The sequence below is a fragment of the Montipora foliosa genome, chromosome 13, assembly GCF_036669935.1.
Source record: "Montipora foliosa isolate CH-2021 chromosome 13, ASM3666993v2, whole genome shotgun sequence".
Classification (NCBI taxonomy): Eukaryota; Metazoa; Cnidaria; class Anthozoa; order Scleractinia; family Acroporidae; genus Montipora; species Montipora foliosa.
In genome coordinates, this window is record NC_090881.1 from 25,596,856 (window position 1) to 25,617,535 (window position 20,680).

A 20,680-nucleotide genomic window follows, 5' to 3' on the forward strand; every position below is an offset into this window, starting at 1 on the left:
AGTGTGTGCACATGACAAAATGCAGACTCTCTATCAATACTACAGAATAAGGAAGTTGTTTTTGTGTTGTAACTGACAGTGAGTTTAGTTCCAGTTTTAACTGGTTGATGCAGAATGCTTCCTTAAGGTCTCGGCAAAGGAAAATGAGGTGTCCGCAGAAAAAAGAAATTGTTGCGCCACTATTTTTTGTATAGGGTCAAACTATACATGTAAATCCTATTAAAGATAATAGATTGAATTATTTGAATAAAGTTCTAGTTTTTTGGTATTTGGCCCTCTGCAAGGTCTACATAATAGTAGGAGAAGCATAAACTTGAATACTCCGGATATTTTGTGGACTTACTTTTCATAAGCTTTCGAGCTCTCCTGAACTCTTGGTCAAATGACTGGTGTTGTTGGTGACATGCCTTTTACCGGTAGTTTTCAGGCCTCAAATTTAGAATAAAGGAGCTCCTACCCCTTCACTTTATTGCGAAAACAACTGCACTTAGTTGCATATTAGTCACAGATGAATGCACTCCAATACTGTGTGAGGAATTTTTGATATATTACGAAATAACAAAATATCACACACCAAAGTCGAAACTCTCATCTCATACTTAATTTGGGCAGAAAAAGTACTATAAAATCAGTCTCTGAAGGCAGATAAAAAATTCCTCACCCGATATTTGGCATAGTACAATCATCTATTAGAACTGAAAAATTGGAAGCAATATCTTAAAACCTGTCCGTACAGGAGGTCCAAGAAGTTGTAATTTTAGCATCAAAATAAAGCCCTAGAAAATTGAGCTTAAAGATTTTGCGTGCAATTCACAGTCTGCTGAATGTTTAATCCACCATGAAGTGAAAGCTACAGTATGCTATTGAAAGGAACAGAACCAATTACAAATTTAAGAGATTACAAAGAAATCTATTGTTGCTTTGATCCTTAGCCCTTTGAATTTTCTGCAGAATTTAGGGCTAACACTGTTACCATCTAAAGATCTTGTTTAGCCACAATAACTAGACCGGTTTAATTCCTTTAGGGTAGACTGTACTTACAATCAGGAGTCATCTTGATGCCTGAAACAGTGATACTCCCAGGTGATACACCAAGCCTGGGAATACTATGAGCAATTTGCACAACATCCCCATGAAGTATGTCTACCACTGATGCATCCTTTTTCTTGGATTCACAACTATTTTGCTGAGCTTCACTAGCACTGACAGTCTCTGAAGCTTTGATTGTGGTAACCTCATATGCTATCTTGCTGTTCGTATTGATGTCACTGTGTCGCCTTCCTGAGCTGTCAACCTTTTCTGGTTGTTTTCCTTGCCCCTCAACTGGCATACGCAAGCTGGGCGGTAAATGAACAACGGTGATATCTGGATCAATACCAGGTGGAATACCTCGCTTATTTTCCTCCGATTCACCTTCTTGAACACTGGACTTGCCTGATGACTCTAGATTTCCACTTGTATTCTTTGCCTGTGTCAGCACTGGACACGGACCTTTGCTGCTCCTGGAGCACTCAACTTCATCTTGACTACCATTCTGTGATTCCTCTTTTTCATCATCAGAGGGTATTTGAACCAAAGGCAATTTCTTCTTTGCTGTCCCCTGCTCCATACTCTCCATGTTGTAATCTTCTTCCTCACCTTCTGAATCTGACTGCGAGTCCTCCTGTTTTTCCAGCAGCAATCCTCCTTCGACGGCCATGGAGGGAGGTCCTAAATCATCATCACCGTACAAGGAACCTTTTAATGATCTATTCTTGCGCGGATTGCGTGCCCTCTTGCACCGCTGGGCTATGCTGGTCACACAACCTTTCCAAAGAAGTGTTTGTCCTTCAGCAGACATGCCAGCTCCAAATCTCTTCACGACTTCCTCTAGAAAAGGGTAAAAAAAAACACATTTCAAATGTATTGCTAAGGAAGTATAACTTTTGCCCCACGCACTATTGATTGATTGTGGTTATTACATTGTAATCTGCTGAGAGCTTCAAGATTGCGACTAAGCATCCTCCAACAATCATGACCATACACCTTATTCCAAAATGGCCGCAATTTTAGTATTCTTTTGTTTGATTGCAAATTGGCCATTTAGGCCTCGCTGTAAATTGTAAAATTCAAAAGAACCATGTAATACAAAGAGACTATGTGAATTCGTAACATATAAGTATTCATAATATTATATATTCTAGTATTGACCCCATTCGTGTAATTCAGCCTTAGCTGCAAAACGGAAGGAAATAAACACAGTATCTATCTATCTATCTAAGAATATTTAACCTTGAATGAGGCCAAAAGGGACAATTTTCAATCAAACAAAAGAATGTACTAAAATTGCGGCCATTCTGGAATAAGGTGTATGGTCATGACTGTTGGAGGATGCTTGTGAAACACATTTTTCAAACTCCACTTGATAAAATAATAATTATAACGATGATGATGATGATGAATAATGTACTATATTTAAGTGTCAAGTGTATTTAGCGCTGGAGCACTAATAACAGAATTCATATGAAATACAAGTACATGTACGGGTGTTTGGAGGAGAGGAAAAAATTGGAGAACCTGGAGAAAAACCTCTTGGAGCAAATTAGAGAACCAACAAACTCAACCCACATGTGATGCCAAGTCTGGGAATCAAACCGTAGCCTCATTGATGGGAAAAAAGTGCTTATCTGTGCTATCCCTGCTCCCATACATGTAGATTTGTGGCATGTTTGATGATAATTCAATAGAGATCATTGCAGCAACAAGTGTACATAGCAATGTTGTACATTCACTGAAGAAGCAATAATTTTGTAAGTTTTCAGTATGAACTGGAAGGGATAATAAAGAATATGCTTAAAATGAGGCTAAATATCATTTAGGCAAAGTTAAAACCAAGCCAATGCAGTGGTTTCTCCTGTAATATCTGCGGGGACTCCAGGGAGGTTTGCAGGGGCATTGCCATGTGCTTTGGCTTGAGTCAACTTGTTGCTTTCCCACTTGCTTTTGGTTCTTCATTTGCTTTGTCGCCCATTTTCTACAGAAGGCTAGCACTACTTCATATTTTTTTCTTCACTTATAGAGAGTTTATGCCACCAAAATGCACCACTTTCAACAGTTTGAGCGCTTATTCTGACATGGCCACCTACCCAGAAAACTCAAACTTGGATCTTTCTCCCGTCAGTCCAGAACTTTCTTTGTCAAGTTCTTCCTCTGCAGGCTCAGCTGGTATTTTGCCTGGTTCATCTTCGGGCCCTGGTTTATCTCTGGAATCGTTAACCGCTTCCATCGTCAACGCAATTCGCCCGCTCCTTGACTCAGGATGCAGCTTCATCCTCTTCGGCTGGCCTTCAGCTACAACCAGTTTTTCCTTGCCGGGCCCCAGTTTGCCAGTGGCTTCTTCCATTGCACAATTACCAGCTTCTCCTGGCTCAGGTAGGAATATATTGGTTCCTTCCTTTGTTAATATGTTTGCCACACGAACCATATCATCGATCAGCTTTCCCACGAGCTCGCTCCCACCACCATGTGCTTCATCCTTTTTGCTCCGATCATCTTCCCTGCCCTCCTTGCCATTCCTTTCAGGAACCATTCATTGTTGGGCCCGGATTCTCGCTGGTTCCGTACAAAATAGTTTCGCAGATCGTCCGAACTTCTCTCAGTTAACTTGAGGGAAAGCGAGTCAGAGCCTCAGCTTCTTTTAGATGGTAGAGTTGTCTTAACATCTTCTACTAAGCGCCTTAAGCACAAAATAGAAGATAGCATCGCTTGTTCAGAAGCCTTTTCCATTTTTTCTTGATCCTCGCTACTCATTTCCCTTCCAGATGGCACGATTTAACTCTATATAAGCTTTTGATCTTACACACATACTGACAATTCCGAGGCAACGCCTGGTTGGCCTGGTTTCCCAAACATGCAGCTGTTGCTCGACTCACGGATTGGTCCGGTATCAATGTTCAGTTGTTTAACTTTCATGCTGCCGGCTCTAGTGTTCGACGCTCCTTCACGGAACCAAGTGGGAGTTCCTCTGCAGTCGTTTGCAAGTCTTGGAACAATGGTTTTTGCGTGGTGCCCTCTAGCAAGTGCCGCTTCGCGCATCACTGCTCTGTTTGTTCTTCCAACCATCAGGCCTTAGCCCTCAGTGCATGGGGAGACCAACCAGATCGCCTAGCCCCGATGACAAGAAGCGAAAACGACATTAGGGGTTGCTAAATTTATGCCAACTCTATAATTACGTTCTGCTTGTGTGCTATTTGATATTATGGACGATTATTTGCCTTTTGACTTTGCTTTTCGATGGAAGGTGTTTGCTACAGTTGATACATAGTAACTGTTTTGCCATTTGGTTTTCGTTCATCCTTTTGTTTTCACCTTATCCATGTAATTCATTAAGCATTTGCATTTTGGAGTGTTCTCCTTTCCATACCCTTGTCCATTAATTCGGGATAGCCTTTCTTCTTTCAGTGATATAAGGGACATGATGTTTTTTTTCTTGAGTATTGCATTACCTTTCCTAGTTTAGGGTAGAGCAATTATTATTTTATTATCGGTTCGTTTTTCCTCTCCCTTTCTCTTGCAGTTTCTGTAAGCTTGCCTCCCATGTTCCAGGTTTCTCCCTTTAATGTTACCCGGTTCGCCATCGAGCTTCAGCACCATCCTGACCAGGCCTTGGTGTCTGTGGTCCTTCAGGGTCTTTCATAAGGTTTTCATTTAGGCTTCAACCCTGGCAACTCCCTACGTTCCTCAAAAAAAAAAGGCATGCGCTTACCAGCATCCTGAAATCATTGATGCATATTTATCAAACAAAGTTGCTTTGGGGCGTGTAGCTGGTCCGTTCCTTTTCCCTCCTATTTGTTATTTGCATGTCAATAGCTTTGGAGTCATCTTATTTAGGACGTGTCATCTCCTATTGGGGCTAGTGTTAATGAGGGAATCAACCCCAAGGATTTCCCTCTTCAATATATACAAGTTGATGACAACATTGAGATGGTCTGCAAATTTGGTAAAGGGGCCCTGATGGCCATAGAGTCTGCCCATGGCCACATTGCTCTTCACCCCTGCAACTGCTACCTTTTTGGTATGAAATGGCGTTCAAGGTATTATGTGGATTTAGCCCTCCCATTTGGTTTGCGGTCCGCCCCATATATCTTTAACTCTGTACATGTAGCTGATCTGGTTGAGTGGACTCGTAAGCATAACTACCAGACATCTGACCTTTTACATTACCTCGATGATTAGAATCACAGCTGGCCCTCCCAACTCTCCCCTGTGTGAACAACATTTGTCTGTTGCTTCTTCAGTTTGTATGGCTCTTGGCTTACCTCTTCACCCTGCAAAGAGAGTGGGTCCTACCACTTGCATGGTTACCCTGGGCATCCACCTTGACTCTATCAACCAATTGGCCTGTTTGCCGACTGACAAAATGGATTTTCTCCTTAATCTTCTCCATCATTGGGCTTCGTATCAGTGGTGCACCAAAAGACAGCTCCAATCCCTTATCAGCCATCTTCACCACGCTGCTAAAGTGGTTTGGCCCAGTCGTGCCTTTATACGCTGCAAGATAAATCTGCTTCGACATTTTCACCAAGATGACCATCCCATCCGTGTCAGCGCTGAATTTAAGAAACATCTGCAGTGGTGGCTCCAGTACTTGGCTTCCTGGTTTAACGGTGTTTACTTTTGGGTTTATCCCGGCCTTTCTCCCCCAGTCAATTTGGAGATGTCCAGTGATGCCTCTGGGTCTCTGGGGTTTGGCGCAGTCTTCAGCTCACACTGGTTGTTTGGCAAATGGCTGGCAGTACTTCAGTCCTCGTCTATTGCATTCAAGGAACTCTTTCCCATAGCTGTCTCTTCTCATGTATGGGGTTCCTCCTGGTTCAGACAAGTTGTGCTTTTCCGTTGTGACAATGAATCTGTGGTGTACATTTTAACCTCTCTTACTTTTACAGCCCCTGATGTTATGCATCTCCTCTGCTCACTTCTGATGACAGGCTCTGCTAAGCATAATTTCATTTTTACTGCTCAGCACGTTGCTGGTTCTGACAACAAGATCCCTCATGCCTTGTCTCTCTTTAATTGGCAGGCCTTTCGTCATCTTGCATGCCAATCACCATCCTACAGTCATCAAGCCCCACTTGTGAGAGATCTTAACATTACCAAGCCTAGAACAGGACTGCCTTGCCTTGATGGCCCAGGGTTTGGCTCCCTCTACCACTGTACTCACAAATCTGCACAGCTTCGTTTTGTCAGTTTTTGTTCTCAAGCCGGACAGCTCCACCCTAGTGGTTCTCCATATCCTGCTAATGAGTGGACCCTTTGCTTGTTTGCTACCCTTCTCGCCTCTTCACTTTGCTTAGCTTTGATCAAGATTTATTTATCCGCCATCCATTCCATGCATATTGACCTTGGTTTTCCTGACCCAATGGTTGACTGCTTGCAGTTGCAACATGTCCTGCATGGGATCAAGTGGACTCAAGGATCACCAGGTTCCTCTCACCTTCCTATTAGACTACTACATGCTTGTTATATACCAGTCCCTCTCCTTTACCAACCACGATCATGTGATGTTCTGGGCCGCATCCACCTTTGCCTATTTTGGTTTTCTCCATGCCTCCGAATTTACAGTTTCACCCTCATCAGCGTTCAACCCCCTCATTCATCTGTTTGTCAGCGACATTGCTGTGGATTCTCACACCTCGCCTTCCTGTCTTCAAATTAGCATGAAGGCTTCCAAGACCGACCCTTTTTGGAAGGGCTGCCACATCTACATTGGCATGGGTCGTCTGCCTCTCGGTGCTTTATCTGCCCTCATGTAGTAGATGTATCTATCTCTATGAGGCCAGTCTCCTGGCCCCTTATTTCTCCTGTCATCTGGCCAACCTCTCTCTCGTGCTCTGTTGACACATCGGCTAAAATATATTTTCCCTGCTTCTGGGATACAAGGATCATTTTCAACTCACAGATTCAGGATTGGTGCTGCAACTGTTGCTGCTCGTGCTGGCATTCCTGATCATCTTATTCAGGCCATGAGGCATTGGAATAGCGATGCCTATAAACTGTACATTAGAACTACTGCAGAGGCTCATGCTCAAGCGACCTCCTTGCTGTCACAATGACTATGGCTTTTGGTAAGTTCTCTCTGTCAGTTTTGCTTCAGCTTACGCAGCACTCCATGTGATCTGATATCCTGCTTAAATGTAATCATCCTGCCTCGGCCAACAAAAAAACGAAGTTGCTGCCCCATAGGTCTGCAAGTTTATCTTCCATTGCTGGAATGAACATTCCTTTTTTGTCATGAACTTTAAATTGGCAAAGCCAAGAAAAATGTAATGACAATAATCTTAATTCCTTATAATAACAAACACTGTAGAATATAAGTGAGCATATTTCCAACAGTTTTAAAACAGCTTACTTGTAACTTGCATAAAACGTTTTTCATTTAAGTCTGAAAGTACAATACCTTTGATGGCATTCAATATTCCTGGATGCAGGGCATCTTTGTTCCCAATGCCATAAGGAGTAGATTTGATCAAAACATCCATGCCAAAGAGCCTCTCTGCCATCCGCAATGCAAAAAACTTTGCCCGACCCTTGGATTTTTCTAACAAATCTTCTAGCTCAAACCGTGTTACGGTTACACATGGATTGCGACCAACTGACACTAAAGACAAAACCTTTAATCAGAAACTTCTACAAATAAATCAACATAGATTACTTTTGTAAGAGAGATTTCAAAAGTTATTTACACAAATAATAGACCCCCAAAATGGTGGCAATGGATTAAAGAGTAAATTCTAAGAGAACAGGAGGCCACAGATTTGAATGAATTAAAATTGAACTGAATGAAAAACCGATACCAGAAATAGAAAGGGCAGCTTTCCTTTAGTAACCCCGCAAAGTTTCAGTGCATTAGGTGTTATATCAGCTCAGGGAACGTAGGTTCAAATTTGACAAATTTACAGATGTTTGTATGACTGGGGGTTATACACCATACCCCCAATTGTACATACATCTTCAGATTATTCATCTGATATGCTGAAACTTTGCAGGGTTACTAAAGTAAAGGTGCAGATTCCTATTTCTGGTATCAGTTTTTAATTCAGTTCAATTTTAACTCATTCAAATCCATTGCCTCCTGATCTCTTAGCCTTTACTCTTTAGGTAATCAATGACACAAGAATTTTTTTTGTCAAAATGATTTCTCTTGGGAGAATGAACGAATAATCCAGCCCTTCAACCTTCAGGGAGTGTCACTGTTTCAAGCCCAAACTTTGGTACAATTACATACTAATTTTCATGAAAGATTTTAAGTCTCACTTTTCAGGTTTTCTAAAGGGCAAAGCAGGAAACAATATTGTGAGATGTGTACAACTTGAAGAAAACATAAACTTCATATATCAGTGCAGTGATCATATTTACCTTCAATAGTAGTCTTGTCAAATAAAAATGCAAAGAATCATTATAATATTCTTCTTGTATTAAATTTGCTGTTGTTGTTATCATTCTTAAAGCGGTTTTCAATTGAGTGTCGAAAGTAATTAGCGAATTACTGTGGTTGTGTATTACTTCACTCAATGATTGGTTTAAAGTTCTCACACCACTTTTTCAACCAATCAGAAGTGAAACCAAAACCAATCGTGGCTTGTGCATGCATATTTTCCCGCGCTTTGTGACGGCTACGTGTAATTACTTCGAGTTTTGATTGGTTTACCTGACTGTCTCTGTCCTTTTTGATTGGCCAAAGTAATTACTTTGGTTTTGATTTATGACACTCTATTGAAACTTGCTCTAACCTGTACTAATATTACTGTAGTTGTTCCTAAATAATCTTATTGTTTCGGAATTAAGCTGTCGTTGTTGACTAAATGTAGCAATACAAAACCAAGGTATGAAGTCTTGTTTTTCTTCTTAAAGTTGTTGCTATAATAACTATAATTTATAGTTATTGACAAGTACCTAATTCTTGTTGAACTGTTAAGCTGATGACACACGGTTCAACATCCTGCAACTTTTGTTGCTCAACAAATGTTGAACAATGTTGCACAGATTTTTTCAACAGTATAGCGCTGGTCTCTATTTTCATTCAACAACATTCAACGACGTGTTTGGCACTGTTCAACATTCGTTGAACGATAGCTGCAACATTAATTTTGTTGATCAACAAATGTTGAACTGTGTGTCACCAGCTTTATATTTGTCATCAATGTCTAATAACCTCACCAAGCTGTTGCATGTCGCCTCTGGATGGAATCTGAGTTTTGTGACAATCTGTAACAATTGCAGAAAGACATGACTTCCACTGAGCTTCATGCTCCTTGTTTGGGTGTTCTGTGACATAGTTGCTGATAAGCATGGCTTCAGACAAAAACAATAATTATTCATTTATAAAGATATTCATTAAATTACACGCAAGGTCTACCATTGTGGTAACACTAGCAGCAAGCCAGCCAGTAAAAGCCTAGCTTTTCAGGACGTACAGAAACCCACCTGTGCATCAGTCTGACAGAGTAGAAAAGGAAAAGGGACAGAAAGGAGAGGAACAAGTTGCACTAGTTATGATCATTGGCCGTTGGCAAAAGCAAGATTGGACCAGATCGGATCGGATCAGATCAACAAAACTCGGACTGGATCAATCACAAAATTCCCGCCAATAGGCACATGAAATCCCTGGGTCGCCAGTTAAGGTTACCCTCCCATCTTCGCAGGTGTTCTTCTGGAAAAATTTCATATGCACGTTAGTTTTAATAAAATACTAACAAACTATACATCAGAAGAAAGCTTAATAAATATAGACGATTTTTCTTATGCAAGGGCCAGCTGAACAAAGTACAAGTGCTGGATCTTGGGAGATCTGACCAGCAAATAATATTTAGACTAAAAACAAAATAATTATGCAAGGCTGGTTGTATGGCTGTGAGGATATATAGTTTTTGTTTGACCAATATTTCGTCAGGCACAGGAAGTTTCCCCTTAAGACGTGAAACCACCGAGGGTATCGTAATGCCGCAGCACAAGCAAAATGACTTCACAGTGTTATTCACAAGCCATCAATCAACGAAAGTGTCTCAGGCGTTTTCAATACTCTGATTGGTTGTCCAGATATCTGCATCTAAGGTTGGAGTAGCCAAAAATAAAGGAACTTTATTTAAGTGTCTAGTCGTTCTAGCGCTGGAGCGCTAATTGGGGACACTGTAAACTGAAATTAACAATGAAAGTAAATCAAGTCAAATGTTGGTTTTTGGGGAGAGGGGAAACCAGAGTACCCAGAGAAAACCTCTCAGTGCAGAGTAGAGAACCAACAAACTCAACCCACATATGACGCCGAGTCTGGGAATCGAACCCGGGCCACATTGGTGGGAGGCGAGTGCTCTCACCACTGCACCAACCCTGCACCCCATGCTCCAATATGTGAGAAGTGTTGTGTAAATGGACACCATGGGAAAGTATTCTAAACATCAGAATTTCCTGACAACAGTTTGTTGATTTATGCCTAATGAATAACATTGTCCAGTCATTTTGCTTGTGCTGTGGCATCCGATACCCGATGAAATCAATAGAAGAACCCTTAGCGGTTTCACGTCTTACCGGCTCTGATCCTGACACTTAACCAAAGGAAAAGTCGCTTAAACAATATTTTTTATTGTAAACTATATTTACTAAGCTTTCTTCTGATGTATAGTTTGTTAGGATTTTATTGAAACTAGCGTGTGTACGAACACGCGAAGGTGGGAACTAACCTTAACTGGTGACCCAGGGATTTCATGTGTCTACTTTAAGCGGAAACTTTGTTATTGATCCGGTCCGAATTTTGTCAATCTGGTCTGATCCGATACGATCCGGTCCAGTCCGGTCTGGTCCAATCCAATCCGGTTTTTGCCAACGGCCATGATCATTAGTGTGTGTATGACATTACATCAAAATTGTGATAATTTTTCTAAAATAAATTGTAATACCTGCATTCAGTATTTCTTTTGGCAAGGCAGTAGTCTGTTTAGTACTTGCAACATTTCCTGAAAAGAAAAGAGTTATTGCAGCTGAGGCCCATTATATTTACATGTAATTGTAGAGCACATAATCAATGGTCATTAGAGTGACACAACAGATGGGAAGGGCAAGGAGTTGACAGTCAAATCTGAAGGACATCACCAGGGGGAGCTTTTAATTAGTAACATTAATTTTGTGCAATCGTAACTATCAAGTGCTTATTCCACATTGTTATAAAACATGTTATACTTAACAATTATTATTCCATGAGCGCGCGTTGGATATGAGATGATAGATAGCCAACTCTGCGCTACGCGCCTCGTTGGCTATAGTCATCTCATATCCAACAAGCGTGAGTGGAATAATTGTTTTATTAAAAATGCCCCCAAAATATAGAAAACTAGACTACAATAAAAATAAAAAGGCCCAAAAAATTACGCGTATGCTTGCCGTGTTTGTAGGTCATGGTATAATGGCTCATAACCCATGATGGCTTAGCCAATCAAAACTCTCAAATTGCATTATCCAATGATCCAGTTTTTAATAAAGTGAATTATACAATGCTGGTGAGGTAACATTCAACTGGATTGGCAAGAACAGTATTGACATAAATATAGAGAATACAAGATCTATTGATATATGTTCACATCATCATTAAAATAACATGCTTGCAGCCTATTTTACAAGGGGACAATGTTTTTAAGTGGACCTCGACGCTGTCTATCCATTCATACCTAAAGCATCCCTATTTGGCAAGTAAAATCATCTGGTGTTGGACAGAGTGAGGGTTGTTATTTAATTATCCCACAAAGTGCTTTGGATGATTTTTAATTCAACAATATTCAACAATATGTTCTAAAGACAGTTCCAAAATTAATATTATTTTCCTTACCAGATTTCATGATGACAGTGCCAACCCCTGGAGATACCCTTTTTCCATGCTCACTGGGGCTTTGCGAAGTCATCCTCGCTGCTTGTGGATGTGGATGCAGAGGCAAAGGGACAGGGACCTTGTTGGGAGTCAGAGTTAAGCTTGGATGCTGTAGAGTAATAAAACCAGTTGGGATACTTGATTGGGCTGATATTGCTGTTGTTGAAGTGTGGAGCAAACCCCTTGAAGAGTGATCTTGAGGTGATTTGTGCAAAGGAGCACTGGTGCATGCTGTGCTGTTAACCATAATAGGAGTAGTGCTCTGATATAAATGGCTAGACTCTGTTGAATTAGCAAGTGGAATACAATTTATTGCTGCTGTGGAACTTTTGACAGAAGTACTCATAACTGGAGGATTCAATGTTAATGTGCTGTGAAGATCAATGTAAGAAGATGGCAGAGATGTTGTCAGAGGAGTTGCTGTAACCATCACTGAACTTACGGCAGTTTCTCTGTGGGGTAGGGTTACTTTTGCCTGTGAGGGTAAAGAAGAAGTGTTACCGTGTTCGGACACTGGTTGCTTTTGCTGTCTCAAGGCAGCTGAAATCTCCACTGGAATGGACGCGGAATTAACAGTTGACGTGATAGAAGGAGACTGATCAAAAACTAAACCAAAAGATCTGTTTGGTGTGGAACTTGTTTGAATTTCACTAGTGGCAGGAACAGAAGGCTCAGGTTGAGTAGGTTGTGCATCTGTATTAACCATTGATCTCTCAACCGGAGATGGCACATTGGATAAATGAGAGTAGATACAAGGTGAAGGTGTGCTAAGGGCAAATGCCTCTGATTGAGGAAGGGGCTCCTGCAAATCTGGATGTAAAATAGTCGAACGACACTCACTGGAACCACTTCCTGTAGATAAAGATGCCACAGATTCTGTGCCAGATAAGTTTGAAGAAACTGGATCATTTCTTTCTTGATTTGTGATGCTTTTGCTATTATCCACAGAGACTACGGCACTGCAACTTTCACCTTTTTTAGCACCACTACAAGATCTGCTTGAATCCAGAATAGGCTGGTGTACAACTTTTGCATGAGGAGTTGTTTGAATTATTACAGTTCCACTGCATTGGCCATGTGGTGCACTTTTGTGAAGCTCAGTAAGCTTGCTGTTTATATTGTTTAGCATATCCATGACTAAGGTCTGTGAGAAACCTTCATTTGATTGCAGATTCTCATCAAGTCTTGACTGCAAAAGAGAGATTTTCTCCATCATCTGTTTTTGATTGGCCAAAAGTTCTTTCTGAAAGAAATAAGGAAGGCCTTTATAATCTTGAAGCAATAATCAATGACAAATGACTTGTCCTTAACATACAGGCAACCAGGACAAGTGTTGAAAATTGACGCAGATGGATTGAAGTGAAATGTGCCCACCACATGGAAAAAGCCTTCAATCATTAATAAGAAAAATATTATTACTGATAGAAAATTTTAACGTCTCAGCTTACAAATCTTCTGAGATCTTCACTTACAAACTGGATTATACTGCACCAATCACCACTCGCCATCCTCACCACCAATCATTACTTTTCCACCAATTACAACACATTGCTACATTCGTTTAAATTTCCAACCATCACTTGACTCTGAAGATGACTTGAAACGTCAGTCACTGCCAACAGTCCTTCTCAGGCAGGACTCCTTTCACCCAGACGATCAAATTCCATCAAGTTACGAATAATTATAAATTTGACTATGGTTGGAATAAAGGGAAGTTGTTGACAGACTTTCCAATGTCCATTTAACTAATTAATAGCTTAGTATTTGCAGAGCTAAGAATGGAAAGCAATGAGCATAATACAAACATATAGCAAAGAATTGCATCCAACAACATATTTTTTTACTTAATTTAATTTAAGTAGAATCATTGTAGACTCTTCTTCTTACCATAACAGAATCCATTTTAGAGTCTGTATTGCGAGAGGTCCTTTCTGGAGACAAAATGCCTTCTTGCTCATTCAAATCCTTGTTGCACAAAACTTCATCTTCTGGGTTTTCTTCAATATCATCATCATCACACTCATTTGCCGATTTTGCATTCTTGTCTAAAGGCTCCCTGAGTTCTTGTGATCTTGATCTTTCATTCTGTTTCTAGGGGCATGAGGCCACTCCAAGTTCAATGTTACTTTATGCTCTTACATTTAAGACTAATTTCAGGAAATACTTTCCGAATGTTTCAATCTTTATGCTTATCTATACGAAGATCAAAGCACCACTGCACACATGACTACAGCTAGTTGCCAGTTTCTAGGTCAGAGCAAGCACACTACAAAAATTTTTCTTATACATTGTAAAGCTACTGAACATAATGCTTGTCTTCACTAAAAAAAACTTGTACATTCCCTGTTATCAAAGGATGCAAAATTCATGTTTTCTTTAATATTCAGTCATTGCTTTTAAAACCATCATCTTTAGATGAGTATGAGAACCACAACTAGCTTGTGCTACCTATGGAGAGATTTAATATTGCATACCTCGCATGAGCGTAACCAGTACAATGTAAGTCAGAGACTTAATCTACTTATAATTTTTCTTTCCTAGTATGCGAGCTAAGAGAAATGATAATTCAAAGAGTAGTTGCACTTGGAATTGCCATTAATTTTCCAATTCAAGGGTCCCTGATTTTTGTATTATAGAATCCATCACAAAAGTAATTGTGCTACTTCTTTCATAAGTGCTTCTGAGAGCCCTATGGCAGCAGTGCAGTGGATGAAGAAAGCATAAATTAATTAATTTAATTTGTAACTAAATTATTCTAAAGTATCCTTGTTTTTAATAAACAGCTTAATCTCCTGATATGCTTTTGGAATTTAAGATGATGTGTAACTACACAAACAATGCAAAGACATGCACAATAAAAATTAATTAACTTTCTATCATACCTGTGGTATGCAAGTGCCATCTAAATCGTTCTCACCCCTCAGTCTTTTTGTGGCATTAATCCAACCCTGATATATACATGTACATGTAACATAAAAAAATAAAACAGAACACTGGTAACCCTTAATTGGCCAGTCAAACCAAGTCAACTATCAAACAAAACATTCAAGTCCAAGAGTATCAAAACTGGGTTTTTAGTCCATCATACACTGTTTTGTTACTTTAAACGAAGTGTCCCTTAAAGTCTAAGAGCCCTTTCCATTTGACAGAACTGACCGGCCAGACCGGGAATTTGGAAGGTCTAACTCTACAATGCATTCAAATTATTAACACACTTCGACAATGATACACATGTATACACTCCTCCAGAAGAGTGCGAGGGATTATCATGCAAGTGTTCATTCAAATTGATGCACTTTCTTTGGAAACTGATGGGTCTGGCCGGCCAGTTCTGACAAAAGAAAAGCGGCCTAAGTCTTTGCTGCTTATTTTTAACAATAAAGTAAGGGTAAATTTTTAGCTTAGGGTAAATTCAGCTGTTTATCCTTACTTGAGCAGCAGCATTTGGGGTACACTCCATGATGTTAATTGTCTGTTACAGTAATTTCAGGAAAAACAAGTGATGTTGAAGTTGGGGAAAAGAGCAACGGGCCACTTCATTTGAAATTCACATGCATCTAATTTAGGGGCATGTCTGGGCAAATCTGTGGGTCTAAAGGGACATGTAGCTTGTTCGGGGTTCACTTTGTTTGTTTTCTCCCACAGCAAGACAGTGGCAGGGGTGCAGGGATGGCGCAGTGGTGAGAGCACTCGCCTCCCACCAATGTGGCCCGGGTTCGATTCTCAGACTCGGCGTCATATGTGGGTTGAGTTTGTTGGTTCTCTACTCTGCACCGAGAGGTTTTCTCCAGGTATTCCGGTTTTCCCCTCTCCTCAAAAACCAAAATTTGATTTGATTTGCGTTAACTTGTTGATTTCAATTTACAGTGTCCCCGATTAGTGCTCTACAGCGCTAGAAGATTAGACACTTAAATAAAGTTCCTTTCCTTTCCTTTTTCACTTTATTCACAAACCTCAAGTGGACCATCATCTTTGGGTGCAATTGGCCTTTTACCTTAAGAAAGAAATACATGTAGCATTAGTTAGCTTGTTTATTCATTACCTTTTTTGTGTGCTCTATTAGCCTTGTTATAAGGAAAATATATCAGAAATTCCCTAATTATAAGAGTCACTCATCCAAGAAAAGGTGACACATCAATACTCCAGAAAAGCACAACACTTGAATTTGTTTTGTAAACAATGTTTTGAAATTCCAAATCTTGTTTTCCAAATGAGTTTATGTGTTAGTCATGTAGGCCATTTAAGTCAGTTGAACTCCCCCAAAATGTCAGTTTTAAGCCATAACATCCCAAGGGCCATACCACAGAGGCGAGTATATGGTTTAAAACCTCAAATTATAGTACCCTATTTAGAATATACCGGTATGTCTTAAATACGTAATACTCTGTTTTTAGTGACCTTAGCCATCACCATCTTGTTAAATGCCTAACATGAGGGCTTTAAAGATAAAGGATTTGTCAACAAGAAGAGCAACACTCAATCTCAGGCTGGCCGCAGGCACACCTTCATAATTTACAGGCCCCTGAATATAACAGGAACTTGACCTTTCATTTCACGGTGCCATTGTTAATTGAGGACATGAATTACCGGTATATTTTAATTTGACCATCTTCCAGAGGTTCAAACGTTATTCATATTACCTGACTTGGATTGTTGTTGACTGGCTGTTGCTCTTGAATGAACAGATTGCTTTCCTGTATTCAATTTTGATGCATACTCTTTCACCTGCAGAAGACAAATAAATGATCACCAAATGTCTATGACTACTGTAAGTGACAGTGGATCTGAAGAAATGTGTAATGGACCACCACAAATTAACCCTATGGATGACAAACATTAGCAATAATAAGGGTTAAATTTATAGGATGCTCAAAAGGAGAAAAGGATTAACCTGTGTAACTGTCTTTGTTTTAACTTGTCTAGCAATCCAACGCCAGTTATCTTCCCCATCATCTCTGTGAAGAAAAGAGCAAAAGATGGAACATTAAGAGAACCTAAATCTCATTTGAGGAATTAAATAATACGATAAACTGAAGGATCTGAATCAGATAATATTGATATGTTACAGAATGGTTATTAGTCTAAGACTCACAAGACATTTTTGACTTCTAACAATAATATTATGATCATCAAACTGAACTCACGCAAACTTCAATTACTTGCAAAGAGGACCCTTATGATAATAAATAATTATTATTATTCTCTAATTTAAGTATTTTATTGATTCAGAATCATACACCAATCTGTAACTATATTCAGATTTCAAACAACCTTTCGTCAGTCAAAAAAACAGTTTGAAAGCAGTGGAAACTTCAAAGTGAGTGACACTTCAAAGCAATACAGAGTTCTACAATTCGTTCTTGGGCATTGACTCCCCATATCCATAGAGTACATATTTCAAAAATTTAATTTCATTTAATTTAATGAATGATAATCTATTTCTCAAGACATGGTTATAAATTTTGAACTTGGGAAGAGGAAACCAGGAAGGCAAAAAACCCTGTTTCTCAGTTACATTCAACACCTATTGGGGGAGACAGACAACATGATTGGCCCGGACAAGCTGTCTGAATTGGCACAGGACCATTGTGGTTAGAGGAAGCCTGTAGTCACCTGCTCTGTAGCCAACAGATGATGATGATGATGAAGAAGAGCCTTTTTCTAATAATTTATTGTTATTCATATGTAAAAAATACATGATACACTGTAGCTGGAGATCACTGGTGCAGTTAAGTAAAAACTTAAAAGGAGTAAAAGATTAAGCTTGAAAAACATCCAAGCTTGAACAGGGCTTGAAGCCATGATAGTGTAACTGCACTGCACTGCTATGAGTAGTATTGGAGCAATCAAGCTGGCTAGAAGCAGGTAAGTCTTACGAGTCTGAATTACATCTATACTATAAGACTGACAAACTTGCTTTTGAATGCATTTCATGACTTATGTGCACTAGTGATATTTTGAAATTTCCCAAAATTTGAAAACTTTTAAAACTTTTAAATCCCAAAATGCACAAGCAGGTTCATATGATTTTTTATTTCTTATATCCTCAACAAAATAACTCCACCACTTTGTTTCCATAGCAACTTCTGTATTATACTCTTCAAACTATTTTTGCATTCTTCATTGACCAATCACAAACACAATATTTTGTTGAATTTATAATAAAAAATATTAATGAAATGTTCATATATATCAACTGTGGAACTGAAATCCATGAGACTTGGAGATCATCATAGTTAAACAGCAAATTAAGCACTGTTTTGCAAAGGAAGCCCGGAAAAAAAAGCTAGCATGTAGTTCAATTTCCGCAGTTCAAATGTACATAATTATTATTGTCATATTCTATATGATTCGCTAGTTCACCTCTTATAGGGTGTAATTCAGATTCACAAGTGACCAGTCCTCCAAGTTGGCTCCATAGCTCAATAATGGTAGGGCAGTGCAGTACAATTTGCATTGCCATGGCTTTGAAGCCATTTGAGCCTGGATTTTTTTTCGCTTAAGATGCCCCTTAACTGCAATGATCTCCAACTCTCACGCACAGTGCCAGAGTCTGATCAAGTGATACCTTTTTAAAGCATCTTTAAGTCTTGCTTTTTCCTCTTCACTCCATTCGCCAGCAACATCGTCATTTGATTTATTTCCATTTGATGAACTCTGTTATAGAAAGATAAGATCTTTAAATAAATGAAACTTTGTTTTGTGTCCTCTGAGCACTACATGTATCTCTTGGTTGTACACCTTTTTATTTTGATTAACTTGTTTAATTCTGCCCAGACAATACACTTTTCAATTCACCAAATTACTAAACAAAACATTATCTACAGTAAGTGTTGGCCATTGCAAACTTTTGTATATCAATTTTAAAATGAGCCATTGATCAAAGACAGCAGCTAGTCCCCATGGAGAATAAACCAACTTTCACCTCCCATTTTTCTATCCAAAATGAAGTTACAAGTTACAGAACTTTGTTTTTGCAAGCTCTATTTAATTGGTCCATGTTTATTCATCTTGCAACTTACAGAAGTGGAAGAAAATATACCTCATTACAATAATCTATTGCAGCAAGTTACCTCTCAAAATCATCTGGTTACAGATAAAAAGAGTCAACTACAGGTATACAGCCCCATAAAAATCAAGCAACTGAAGTGTAAAGGACCAAACATGTGGAATTTTGGTCTTTACAGGATAATTCTTTCTTTTGGACATACCCAAATTGCTCACTCCCAGTTTGCCATTTAAACCTAAGGCAAACTGTCTTTAAATTGAAGATGACAATGTGACAATCAAGTCCCCACGGGGCAACTACCACTCAGTTTGAGACATCATAAACCACTGTATACATCTTTTTTACAATCTTGCTCCTAGCTCTTCCACTAAAGCTAACATGACCGATTTTATTCCACCAGAAATCAAGTTGGGAATTAATAAATGCACAGAAGAAACAAAGGAAAAAAATTACATAGTAAACAGCTGTTGTTAAATTACTCATGACCACTCATGCATGCATGCATATCAATTTACATAACGGGTGTTAATTAGCATTTCGCTCACGCGATGTAGCGATGTAACATCATATAATTCGTTGATTTTAGGGCAAAAAAAACATCAAACAAAGTTTCATTTTGTACTTGCATCATCCAGTACATAAAAAGAGTACATATGAATTGTTTTCGCGTCCATCGTTTCCCTCATAACATTCAGCTGCTTGGCAAAGGAGAATTTTGGAAGTCGAAGTCATCGAAGTGCTAACGCTTCGCAAAAACGTTTTACCGTACTGAACGCACGAACGAATCCTACCTTTTTTCGACGTGACATTTTCATCGACTCTTAACCACTAAAACGCTTCAACGTTTACAGAAATAAACCCAAATCAAACGTTGCTCCGAAAGTCAACCACGCAAACAAAACGCTCTCACCACAGAACACGTCACGACGCGGCAGGCGCGACGCTATAGCGCGTGCGCGCGCACTTTTCACGTGACAACCGCTGACGCTATTAAAAAAGACGAAAGCGGTCATCCGACTCCCTCGGGACCGCAGGAATTATACTTTTAATTCAAGTGCAGACGTACTCCTTATATTTACTTTAAAAGTTTACAATTTCCATTGTAGGCTTGCGATCTAGTATTGTGAATCTTGTACTTTAATATGTACACTGATGTATATACTACAACGGTTTAAGCCGGCGAAATTCAGTCCTCCTAGAGGTTCACGCTTATGTTTACGATAACGTACCTCAACGACGACGTCAAGAATGCCACAGAGCAACCACATACCTGGTTAATAAGGGGAACAAATAACTTGACACCCTCGAAACATACGTTTTTCGTTCTAGTGTAGAGTAAACACCCGCATATAAGAACAGTTTTTTCAGGTTTAAGGCTGATCGTGTTCTTATTTAAGGGGTGCTTAGTGAGAAATCAGCCTCAAAGTGTTTTTAAAATTTTCTTAAAATTGGTTTCAGAAATACCTCAAATTATATAGTACTAGAGGTTTAATTAACATACAATGCTGTTTTGTAATAGATTTTATAGTTTGTAATGGTCCTGAAGACCACAGTACTTTGATATAAGTTACTGCACTGTATTGTTTCCTTCTCCCAATACCCTTTCCCTTTGTATTAAGAACATGTTTTATTTGTCAGGCTGAATTTGTTTTTATTTATATGGTGCTTTATTGGCCAAATTTTCAGCCTGATGTTCTTAATCCCCTTGTTCTTATATGCGGGTGTTTACTGTATTTGTATGCCGTCCTCGGTCAAAGAAGGATATGAAATGATCCTGACAT

At 39.3% G+C, this 20,680-nt stretch overlaps 1 protein-coding gene across 3 annotated transcripts in view; it reads right to left on the reverse strand.

The window, feature by feature from the left end:
• LOC137983533 (mucin-4-like) overlaps nt 1-19,845 on the reverse strand; it is a 22,579-nt gene extending 2,734 nt beyond the window's left edge. Inside the window, exons 1-12 of one of the 3 annotated variants that reach the window (XM_068830689.1) lie at nt 19,691-19,845; nt 18,459-18,547; nt 16,782-16,845; nt 16,531-16,615; nt 15,844-15,884; nt 14,773-14,838; nt 13,778-13,981; nt 11,852-13,133; nt 10,929-10,985; nt 9,196-9,243; nt 7,436-7,636; nt 1,042-1,869 (exon numbers count right to left, since the gene is read on the reverse strand). In XM_068830689.1, the coding sequence (XP_068686790.1) occupies nt 1,042-1,869; nt 7,436-7,636; nt 9,196-9,243; nt 10,929-10,985; nt 11,852-13,133; nt 13,778-13,981; nt 14,773-14,838; nt 15,844-15,884; nt 16,531-16,615; nt 16,782-16,845; nt 18,459-18,547; nt 19,691-19,714 (2,989 nt within the window). In that variant the 5' untranslated portion in view covers nt 19,715-19,845. Of the gene's footprint in view, nt 1-1,041; nt 1,870-7,435; nt 7,637-9,195; nt 9,331-10,928; nt 10,986-11,851; nt 13,134-13,777; nt 13,982-14,772; nt 14,839-15,843; nt 15,885-16,530; nt 16,616-16,781; nt 16,846-18,458; nt 18,548-19,690 lie in introns of all 3 variants that reach the window. The other 2 variants (XM_068830688.1, XM_068830687.1) reach the window with 2 other exon arrangements.
• Nucleotides 19,846-20,680: the final 835 nt, after the last annotated feature.